Source organism: Prinia subflava, chromosome 4 (assembly GCF_021018805.1).
Source record: "Prinia subflava isolate CZ2003 ecotype Zambia chromosome 4, Cam_Psub_1.2, whole genome shotgun sequence".
Lineage (NCBI taxonomy): Eukaryota > Metazoa > Chordata > Aves > Passeriformes > Cisticolidae > Prinia > Prinia subflava.
In genome coordinates, this window is record NC_086250.1 from 26641870 (window position 1) to 26653840 (window position 11971).

General features: G+C 42.1%; 1 protein-coding gene across 1 annotated transcript in view; it reads right to left on the bottom strand.

The window, feature by feature from the left end:
- Positions 1-9021, bottom strand: part of SLC17A8 (solute carrier family 17 member 8) — a 31283-nt gene extending 22262 nt beyond the window's left edge. The window contains exons 1-2 of the mRNA XM_063396237.1: positions 8517-9021; positions 1290-1542 (exon numbers count right to left, since the gene is read on the bottom strand). Coding sequence (XP_063252307.1) covers positions 1290-1542; positions 8517-8617 — 354 coding nt within the window. The 5' untranslated portion in view covers positions 8618-9021. The remainder of the gene's footprint in view (positions 1-1289; positions 1543-8516) is intronic.
- Positions 9022-11971: the final 2950 nt, after the last annotated feature.

Consider the following 11971-nt stretch of genomic DNA (forward strand, 5'->3'; position numbering starts at 1 on the left):
TTTTACTCACAAAGGCTAAAGGGTTTCCCTCCCCCTCAATATGCATTTTGATGTGTCCCACTTTCCTATGCTGAAGCACTTCTGTTTAAACACCTAATTTTCTACTAGCAATTTCCAGCTGAGTTTCTAGGTAGTGTTAATTTCTGAAGGCAGAAACACCATGAGATTTGGAAGAAGGTTCTTCCTGATTCAGGAGGTGTTCGTGCCCAAACACTACGAGTTTAGATTTGTGGAAGGAATTCACTCCTATTTTCTGAAATTTCCTCTTCGGAGCTCCCAAACCTATGCTGGCACATACTTTCTCTTGCTTAAGTACAGAACCTGGAAGACCCAGCAGGACCATGGGGAGCAGGGATTAGACTGAATAAATACAAATTCAGAAGGAAGTCTAAGCATGGCTCTGATGATCATGAGTAATGGAGACAGGCATACTTTTAACATTGTAAATTTATGCTAGATATTTTCTGTACTCTTCTTTACCAAAAGTTAAAATATTTAGGAGAAAAGCTGATGCATATTTGCAGAGTATTTCATTCAAGAGTCAAGATTCCTGTGAATTCGTCAGGACAAAAACATTCAAAAGATATCCAAAAATAAGTCAACAAGTAGAGCAAATATAGAGATCCAAGTTGATAAAATCCATAAAGGGACACTTGACATCACAGCCAAATACTGAGGGAGGATGGGTGACACTAAGGCATGGATTGAACCTGCTGGGGTGCACTGATAAAGCTGTGGGGGATCTGCTGTGGACCACATGCCATCCACCACAAATTTGGAAATGCTTTGGCACCTACATCTTAACAGATCCAGACAACAACCCACATTGTCAAAATCCTGATGCCTTATTGCCAGTGACTGCCTAAAGATCTTGAAAACTATCCACTGATATGAATGTAGCAGCTGCAGCCCTACATAAAATATTTGAGAATTCCTTCTGCAGCAGCATCAGAGCACATTTCCCTGAGAGAGAGTAAAAAGCAAAAGCTTCTGCCACCACAGCAAAATCTGTCTACAACTGACAGATCAGGGACCTGGGAGACATGCAAACTAATTCAGTTCTCATTTCTGGTACTTATATCCTCTCTTTGACACTGCAAATCCTCAGATCTTGAAGATTTTTAATGTCACTTCATCACATAAATAGGAATTAGGTGCCTGCACATCTATGTGCATCAAGACTGACATGTTTTTTTTAATCTACGTATACACAGGACAACGCTATGTGGCATTCGGGTGATTTTGCAGCGGTATCTGCTCAGAGGAGTGAAAGGAAGGTATTGTCTCACCTGCAGCTCTGGCTTTCCATCGACATAGACAGTGCTGTTGTTGACCATCTCCACGATGGCCACGCCCAGGTTGCACCTGATGCCGAAGGAGATGCAGAAGCCCAGGCCGCTCATGATGGCGATGATGTAGCGCTTGGGCAGGCCGCAGCAGCGGCACTCGCACTGTGCCGGCCGGCGCCCGCCCGCCACCACGGGCCGCCCCTCCGCCGTCAGCTCGAGGGACTCCTCCTCCACGTGCGTGCCATCGATCTTCCTGAACAGATGGAGAAAGAAAAAATGGAGGTGCCCTCTTGTCCCATTAAAACTTGCTGGAACGTGGATGGACAGCTCCATGCTCCGGTCATCTGCTAACTCCTGTTGTGAGGTGTCTGTCTCCTGGTAGCGAGGTGAGTTAATGCTGGACAGGCTGTGAAAGATTAGCAGAGACCACACTTTGTCCTGACTGACTTCTGAAGTTTGCACATCTGAGCCATCTAGCCAGACAGCCGCCTGCAAATATGTTCACAGGCTTCATGAGCATAACTATGAGATCTAACTGGAGGTCTGTTGTGATAAATTCCATTGATTCCTTGGAAAATTTACATATGATTAAATTAACCATAATTTCTAACTAGATCTACTAAGCAGAGCTGCCAGTAGGTTTCAAGCAAAAATGGAAAATGCAACACAAAGCATGGTTTCACTCAGCCCCAAACTCCCTGGAATTTATTTTCTCCTGAGGAGCAAAAATCAGGGCTGTACAGCAGAAGAGAAATGTCTCCAGCATCAGATCCCCTATTAAAGAAGCAAAGGAGACAGGCCCAGACTTTCTCTGCCTGGAGGCATTTGAAGTCACACGTTCCCTCTTCTCTGAACTATCCTGCCACTGCAAGGACTTAGTTTGCTCCAAAGTGAACCCCTACAACTGCTATTGTGGAACGTGTTGCCCTTTGTGTAAAATACTCACTATGGAATGAGATCTGAAGGCAGACAGGGGGTGTCTGGGCAGTAGATTCCCCATTCCTCAGCAGTAGAGGCTGAAAGGTTTTTGCCTGGGATCAAATCTGGTGTGGCAACTGCAGTGCAGTTGGGAAGAACTGGGAGGGAAGGTGCCAGGGATGGAGCCTGAATGGGAGCAAACGGCACCCAGTCCTATCAGCCTGTGAGAGGCTGTCCATCGGCTACCAACTAACACAGGAGTGCAGCTCCTCAGGCTTTGCATATCCAGCCTTTCCTTTTCCTACAGGCAATCTAGCTAAGATATTCATATTAAACAAAGTGGCACTTCCATGCAATCTGGAATTGCATGATAGTGCAATTAAAATTTAATTTGGTCTCTCAGTCTGATTAGGGCTATTAACATTATGCTGCAGGACCAGGCAAAGTCTGTGTTAGGAAAGGTGAGGTAAGAAAGAACTAGACACACCCACCACACCAGAGCTAGATAATTCCTTTTCTAACATTACCTTTCTAGGCCTACTTTAAAATGCAGATTATGGTTTTTCTGACATGATGAAACATTTAAGGATGTGGCTAACTGTGAATATTTGACTAACCCACTGAATACCAACCACAAGCTCAAGGTTAAGCCTTTACTAAGAGAAGCCTTGATCAGCAGCCTTTCAGTTTTGGCATCACTCTGAAGCATGGAGCTCAGGATTCAGCTCTTGTTGTGCCTGACACAGAGTACTGTGAAAATTTGAACAGCTAATTAATCTAAAGGAAGCCCAGCCTGTGATGTAAAATGATGAAATTATTTCATTCACTCTTTTCTGATACGGAATAACTTATTTTCCTTCTTTCACACATCTGGCTGAGTGTATTTGAAATCTAATATACATATCTGAAATGTATTTGAAACCTCAATTTTCAGTATGAAAATCAACTGTAAACACATGTTAACAAAGCATACATGGATGGGCTACATCTGACTAGGCTGGGTTTTTTGGGACAGTGTTGGTTTAATCACAGTTTTCCCCAGTTACTGTAAGTCTAATGTACTACCCATAATCTAACACAATCTAGTTCTCTACACTAGACAGTTTGCAGATATAGATGGTAAGTATGGCTTCTTGGGCACTTAAATATATTTTTACAATACAAAGTTCCACGTAAAAATCTAATCATTTTAGGCTTTAGAGCTAACTGGAGCATCATTTACTATATTATTTCTTTTACATCACAATTTAAACCCATTATTTCAGCCATAGTCTTAGCAAAAAGAAAATAAGCAAAATACAGCTCACGTTTTCAAGAAACACTAGAAGCACAGTGTTTTGGGTCAGAAGAGAACTCCTGGGGTTATTTTATTTAATTTTTTTCTCAAACCAGTGCTCACTGCAAAGTTAGGTCCTTAGTTCATTGTCAGACTGGAGCAAAGACTTTCCATTCAAGTAAGGTAACACAGAAAGCATGATCTTACTGTGGTGTTATTAGGGGTGATTGAGATCTTATGATTCATCTGCAGGGAAACAGCATTTGTTAGTGAAATGGGAGTACAGAGACTAATTCAGTCAGGCACTTTAAAAAGAAGACACCATATAATCCACGCTCTATGTGTTAACAGAGGTAGATGTAAACAGAATGAGACACCAAAAGTAAAGACCTCAGTAAGTGAAAAAATAATTGAATATTTTTTTTTTTAGAACTATTGTCATCTCCAAAGTGTTCTTAACAAGCCAAAAGAAATAATTTTTCTTCCTCTAACAGAATATAAGATATTGATGGAATTGAGTCAGTTAACAATTTTCCAAATATTTGTACCTTAACTAGGCTCTATTTATAAAAGAGACATCAATTACTTTGGGCAGCTGGCAAAGATTAGACACTTCATGCAAAGCCAAAACATCTGGACATTTTCAGCTGGCTGTCAATTCAGATATGCATGAAAATGTCCTTCTGCTCCAAATTCAGTGCTAAAAGTGGTGACCTAGGACTAGAACTATGGACCAATATTGTCTCTGCAGACAAATTAATTATTCTGCTATTGTATTTGACTAAGTAAAAGAAGCAATTTGAGGACTGATCACCCCAAATCTGCACAGTTTATTTCCTATCCCCAGAGATTAATTTCAATGCCTCTATACCAGGTTTGTCTTGGAGAAAACTATTTTTCAGTAGCAGTCCAAACACACAGGTATTAGAGCAGTGCAGACATTCACACAGTGTCTGCAGTGGGGTTTTTTTGTTTTACTTTATTGAACAGGTACATAATGAAATATGGCAACTCCATGAAATGATGAGAAATTTATCTTCCAATTGATCCATGCATTTTTGTAGTGTCAGTGAAAATTTTTACTAGTTGTGGGCCAATGACTCAGAAGAAAACTGCTTCAGGGCCAGTGCTCTCCTTTAATTATCAGCCTCATGCAGTAGATGCAGGAGTGCATTTTTCTGCACAGGAAATGTTCACTCCTTAGATCTGTTTTTCCTTTTTTCAGCAAATGTACAACACTTGGCAAGTAAGAAGAGCTAAGTTATTTGAATCTGCATCCATATTCTATGCCCAAATCTCATAATAACTTTATGCAAAATGTCTCTTTTTTATTCAATACCTAGTCTGCCATATACAGAATTTTGAGAGAATCAAAGAAATCTTAAAAATCCCTATCAGTAATAAATAAATATATATGTCCTGGAGTACATATACATGCAGCACTCTGTATTTAAGGGGGTTTTAGCAGAGGAATTAGTTATTTCCATAAAGGATAAATTAGGTGTACTAGAATTTAATTTCATTTTATAAAAAACTCATCAATTCTACAGTAACAGGCAAATGTTACTTTTTGTTGTGTTTTAACATGGATTTCACCAGATGTGGCAGTTTTTCACAGGCAGCTGGAGCACAGTCACACACAATGTTCAAAACTCACACCTATATATCCAGTAACTACAATGATCTCTGTGTAACTTCAGAAACCTATACAGTAATTATAAAAAAATATCATTAATCCAAAAGCAGATAAAATCTCCTGAGAGATTATTAATTCTTCTGGGATTTGTCCAGGGGATAATTTTCCATAATAAATCATGTACTTGATGCATTGGTACCAAATCCCAGCACAAATATCCAAGCTTTCTTGAGTTACTCAGGGCATGGGATCTGTCTTGCTGGTTTCTGCACGGTATGTCCCTAAAACCCATGAGTCTGAGACACCAAGGGACTGCATGTTCCAGGTGCTGCACTCCCGGGCCGTAGGGCAGCCTCTCCTCAGCGCACTCGCAGAGCACTGGAGGGGTGTTTGCCCCTGCAGCGCTGCACGAGTGCACTGTGCCCTTGCACTAGCACTGCTACAAAGGCACAGCTCCTACATCAGGTGGGTCTGGACACCCCACACTGTGCTCACAGCCTGCATGGTCTGGGAGGCACTGAGCTTTCCCTGCTTGCGTGCAAAGGGAAAATCTGGGAGGAATAATTCCATGATCCAGCCCAGTCAGAGGAGCCCTGTCCAATGCAGGCGCCTATCACCCAGCTTCAAGATGCAGTTTTCAGCAATTTAGGCTAATTCACCAAGGGACATCTACAGCAGCCAGAACTACACCTATCAGGGCTGCACTTCATACAGCAGCCAAGTGGCAGGGCCCATATGTCTTTTTACATTAAAAGAGACAATATTGGGCTGTAAACCCACTTAGACACTTCCCACTTCATCAGGAAGCCCATAGTTGCTGTTAGCTGGTCCAAGACTCCTGAAATCCTTAGAGTAGGCAGAGCCTAAGATCTTACTCCAGTCTCTGACTTTTTCTTGCAGTAAGTTCACAGAAGGATCAAAGTGTTTGTGTCTGTCAAGAAGATCTACATGAAATATTTTTATTCTGAGAAACATAAGGATAACAGAGCCACAACTCTGACATTCATTCACCCAAGCTTTGAATTCTCTAATATTTTTTACTGCCCCACTGTATAAAATTAATAAAGAAGAAACCACTTTTGTATTAAAAAAAAATTATACAAAGCATTTACAACATTTTCTAAAACATCTTCTAAGACCTCACAAATTAAACAGCTGCCAACAGCCTAAAGACAGGATGGCTCTTGGGTCTCTCAGTTCAGTCTCCCCTGCCTCCCTTCCAGGATCCAGACACCCTGAAGTCACCACCTGTGAGCAGACTCTTATTTTGCAGCACTCACTAAATAAGCAAACCCGTGAGAAGGCAGTAAGTTGCTTTATGCTGCTTGTGCTTTAGCACTTGTGCTGGACTGTGGACTATTGCTACGGAGCAGCTGCTCTTGCCAGGCATCAGCTTCTAGGTCTGCTCTCTTGTTTGCAAGACAGAGGAAATGTGGCAGGAAGGCATAAACTAGTCCTATTTACCAAAGCTAAAATGTATTTTTCTACCTACTTTGCCAGTTTTGACATCAGTACAGCACAGTCAGTGCTATCACACTCAGAGGTCTAATCATGGATGTGCATAATAATAATAAATCAAATTATGATGAATGCTAGAAGATAAATCAAATTCTTTGCTGATTTTCCTCACATTAAAGACAATTGTATTGGATGAGGAGCAAAGTCATGCAGCTGGTATATAGGTATATATACCACCATATAAAAACAAAAGTGTATGCTCTCATTTGTAGACTAAGCTGTAGAGAATGAAGTTCATTTTAAAAACACATGTGTTTCATTCATTTATGGAAACTTTTAAATATGACTGTGTTTCCTACAAGATGGCTCAAGTTGAAGCAATTTCTACTTAGATCTTACTGCAGACATAATAAAAAGATTTTATAGTTTGGATTATTTCCTCTGCTGATTGGTACATCTAAGGAAGGCTCTGAGATACCTATGTTTAAAACAGAAAATAATTAAGTTCAGCAAACTTTCTTATATTTCAAGTGATATTTGGGTTAATTTGATTCAGGAGCAGTGTCGTTGAAGTTGGCTCCCTCTACTATCAACTGTGTGGGAACCAGCAATGACATCTTTAATACACAGCTACAAGAGGAGAGCAATCTGGATAACCTGAAGTGAGCCCAGTGTACTGCCACATCATGTACTCACTAGATACAAACCTTACTGGTATTTGGTCAAATTGGCCAGAGAGCCCACAGCAAAGAGAATTTATCACTGAATAAATGACTTGAATCAATGTTCTAAAAGATAAACAGATTTACTGGAATTACGGTATTGTAAAAGTAAAAAAGGCAAAACATCAGGTTTCATCTGTAACACTGTAAATTAAAAGAAGTTAAGTAAAAATTGTGTAGAACACAGATACTTTGTCCACATGATAAGAATAACTGCAGTATGATATATGTAAACTCTTACACATTTTCTTGTGATCAAAGGCTTGTTTAGATATACCAAGAACTATTTCTTGACCCAAAATAGCATTCCCAATAGAAGGCAAAGGCATGGATATGAAAGCAAATACAATTCAGTCACTAACCTTCAGTTAAAATGCTGGCCCGATGCACATGAAGATTTAAAACACAACATCAAGCATGGAAGAAATGCCACTAACCCCCCTGGCTCTCATCTATTGATTACACAAATAAGTGTTGTCAGTAGCTATTACTAACAGAAATAATCTTCTGTTTAAATGAGAAATATCTTTCCCTTTATGAAACTGGTCATTTGCTACATCAGATTTTCATTTCTCTAAAAATAAAAATCCTCCATTTCTTGGTTCATGAAACCATCAGGTTAAGGTGAAAATCTTTAATCTTTTTTCTGCTTTTGCTAGCAAACAGCTGTCTCTCCTTATTCACTCTCTAATTTGCCACAGTCAGTAAACTTACACATAAACATCTCTATTCAATACATTTTCTCTTACTGATTTGGAAAAAGCTTTAAAAAAACCCAAACCTGTAATTTAGGAACACTAAGTCTAATTTCAAGAGTGGCATTATTGGGAGTGTTAATTCCCATTAAATTATTTTTTTCTCATGCAAGTTAAACCACAGCCATATTTAGTCATATTTAATATTAGTCATATTTAATTATTAAAAAGGTTTTTAATTAAACACTTTTGCAAGCTCTTTTTAATATTAGAACATTATTTCATAATTTATTTTTCATCTTTTTTTGTTTAATATAAATATTCTATGATCAACATTCATATGCTGTTGTAACTCCTCCTTTTACATCTTCTGTCTTACAGCAAGCTATCTCACTCTCTGTACTCACATATTAATTTTGCCACACTATATTCTGTTTTATGTTTATACATTTTTTCTACACTGCATTTCTCTTAATAAATTGAATCAATGGACCTGTCTGGGAATTTTCTGTTGGGTTTTACCTTCTCAGGTTCCCCAGCGAGTCACTAATGGTGTTCTTCACCTCTTCCTTTCCCGGGTTAAAAAATCTTTCTTTCAGTGAACCAAGCCCTTTGAAAGGCATTTTGTCTTTCTTCTTCAGTAAATCCCTTATTAAGGAGCATTCACTTCTGCTGTCATAGTTCCCAACGCCAGTCAGGAGCCTCCACCAGTCCTCGGTGACCTCCGCAACAACAACCAGTTGCTCAAGACAGGAGCAGATCAAAAAATAGTAATAAAAGAAGTCAGACCTTGCAAAGCCAGAAGGGAAAAGCTGTGGAGTGAAGCCCCCTCAGAAACACTCAGGGGCTTGGCGTGGTCCTTGGAGCAGCTCTGCTGCGCTTGGTCGGTACCTGTGCGGGGCAGCTGGCCCAGGGGCTGCCGCTGGGAGCTGCAGGTGCTGCCGAGGGCCAGCGTCCCTGGGCAGGACGTGCTGCCTGCTCCACAGGCAAACCTCAGCCTGGCTCGCTGGGGCTCATCCTCGGTGCATCCCTCCCTCCCTGCTTCCCTCCCTCCCCTGTCTCTTTCACACTGAGATCCTGTGCAAGGTGGTGCTATAGTAACAGACACAATACCTGTCCTCAAGCCACTCCAGTTCACTAATAAGACCTCATCTATGGCAAGGGCCAGAAGTTAATTAAATATTTACGAGTCCTTTCTGCAGGGAGGGAATTATTGTAAGCTACAGTTCCCATTCACTGTGTACCCCCCGCCCACGACAGGCCCCCTGCCCCAGCACACTTGCTGGTTTGAATCCGAAGCTGCCTTCCCATGCCTGGTCATTTATTATTGATGTTGCTGGGCCCTTGGGCAGACAGACATGGAGGGGCATTGGTACAATGCTGTCTGAACAAGCAATGGAAGACCAGCCATAAATTGAATCCATCGCATTTTTGAAACATAAAGTGGCTCAAAGAGGTGATCCAGTCCAACTCAGTGTGACTTCATGACAACAACACACTCTTCCTAGCATGGCAGAAAGTACTTAATGAAACCTAGTGGAAATACAGCCTGCCACTCCACTCATCCTGCCTGAACATTGGCTGGAGTCAAATGAAGAATTTTTGCATTTGGCAAGGCTTCAGATATTGGATTTGGATTAGGGACAAGTCAAAAAATAAATAAAGAAAAATAAGCCAAAGCTACAAACCATTTCATATATTCCCTCCCCTATCAGCTGCTCCCTTTAGGTGAGGGGGAAGGCAGAAACTCTGTAGATGGTTAGAAAAATGGAGAGCTTTGTGTTTGGCACATTACCTCACTCCTACAAGGAAAGTTAAATTAAGAACCTGTCAGTGCCTCATCAGGCCACCAGCACTATAAGAATTTATTTCCTCTGGAAGTCTCCAGCTGAGAATTGCCATGTAGAAGGCAGGCAGCTGCCCACCCACCAACCCCAGCTCCTGTTTTGCTACAGGCCACTTGGTGTCCCTGAGCCAGTGGCCGTGGCTGTGAACCCTCCCTCCTGCCCTACACTGTCCTTATCCTTCCAGACTCAGGGGCCACACTTTCCCCCTGACTTCTATTCAGAGCTTGGTGTATCCAGACTCTGCAGAGAGAGAAGAGAAGAGAAAAAAAGAAATCTAGAAGTTGATTTCTCCAGAGAAACAAACTGGATCTGAGCTCTTTTCACTTAAAAACTCCTCATTTGGGTGTTTGGACTGAGTGAGGGTTTGAGTGGGTTGTAAATCTGGGCCAAAGCTGTGCAAGGACTACCCATCCACCAGTCCATCCTTCTCCTGGCTACTTGCATGGGCCCCCAATCTCTGGGGTTTAGAACTCTCCATAATACAAACATCAAATGTCTGGATTGTCCCAGCTCCACTTTGAGTAAGGCCATGTTGGAAAACATATTTTCTCAGGGTTATGTGAAGCAAGCAAGCAGCTTCCACTGTAATCTTTTATTCCTAGTATGAACCAGAAGAGAAGAAGAGAGGGAGCACACTTAGGAGCTGAGAGTTTGGCTTTGCTGCAGTCTCTTTTGTTGCAGTGCTGTTTAGAGTTTCGTTCTCTTTCAATAATTCATGTGATGTAGAGAAGTGTTGGCTCTGCACAGCCAACACACTTGTCCTTGCAGAACAGTCCTTCCATAGCAAGCATTTAGAACATGGGTACCTCCAGATCTCTTCTACCTACCCACATGCCTCCAGCAGGGCTTCTCTAGGTGCATTTCTCTCTAGCTGGGTTGAACAGCAACTGCTCTCACTGCCGACTCAAGGGCTGAGCAGCCCTGCACCACGTCCCACTGCCCTGGGAGCAGCTGCACCTCCTCTTCCTCCTCCTTACACTGCTCAGGCTTGCATCTGGCCATCTCCAAACTGAGCAAATGGAAGAAATTCCTCCTGGTTTCTCACTCCAGACTTCTAATCCTCGTTTACCATTGGGGTGTGCGGACAGGCAGAGCGGCAAAGTCACCGCAATGGAAAGGCCCAACACAATCACGTGTGTGCACTAAAGCAGCCTCTCCAATTTTCACCAGGCACTCAGAAAATGAACCCCAGCAGGCCAAATGCCAAACACCAGAGGTTTATGGGTTTGGGAATATATACATGTGAAACTACATAATGAGATTGTCTTCCATGTAACAAACATGTATTTGCTGGCATTTGAGATAGTATCCTGAATGCTCTCATGGCAGCTGAACACCTGAAACCATGGAAAAATCTGGCTCCAAACTGGAAATGGTGCAAACTCCAGTGCAAGGAATTCATTTTGGAAGACTGGAACTCAGGTTGGAAAGTGGTGTTCAAGACCCATACCTGCCAGCAGCTGTGGAAAAAAGGGTTTTATCTTGCCCATCTTTCTGGTCTTCTGGTCCTAGTTTGGATAAAGAGAGCACAGAGCAGGCACAAGAAAGGAGTTATGCGTAAATTGTAGTGTTTTGGTCACTTATCCACACATTCTCTAGTTGAATTTACTGAAGTCTGTCCTCCATGCATTTGGGGCTGATTCAAGTGGCTCCCTCAGAGGTCTACCCTGGCTGGCCACTGGCAGGGTATGTTCCCCCTGAGGCCACAGGGGTCTCTCATTAGCAATACCACTTCCCTCACCATTAACAGAATTACACACTTCTCACAGCAGTTTTCCTCCCTCCCTTCTCTTTACTCTTTGCAATCCTTCACTGCCTGCACTTCTGCAGTGCTACAGCAGTAGCCCTGTTCAAAATTCACTGATCCTTTCTCTAAGGTCTAAAGAAAGCGTGTTACTTCTGCTTCTCTGCAGAGAGGCAGCTCTGCTGCTTCTCTGTTTCCTCCTCCTCAGGCTCACAGAGAAGCAAACTGCCTGGATGCCAAAACACTGCTGCAGAGACTGTCACAGCAGCTTTGCAGTGCTCTGCTCCTGTGGGAACATCATCCACAGGGGCACTACCCAATTCCCAACAAGAATGCGCCCAAGGTTGAGGCCACAGCAATACCTACAAGACTAATTCCAGCACACA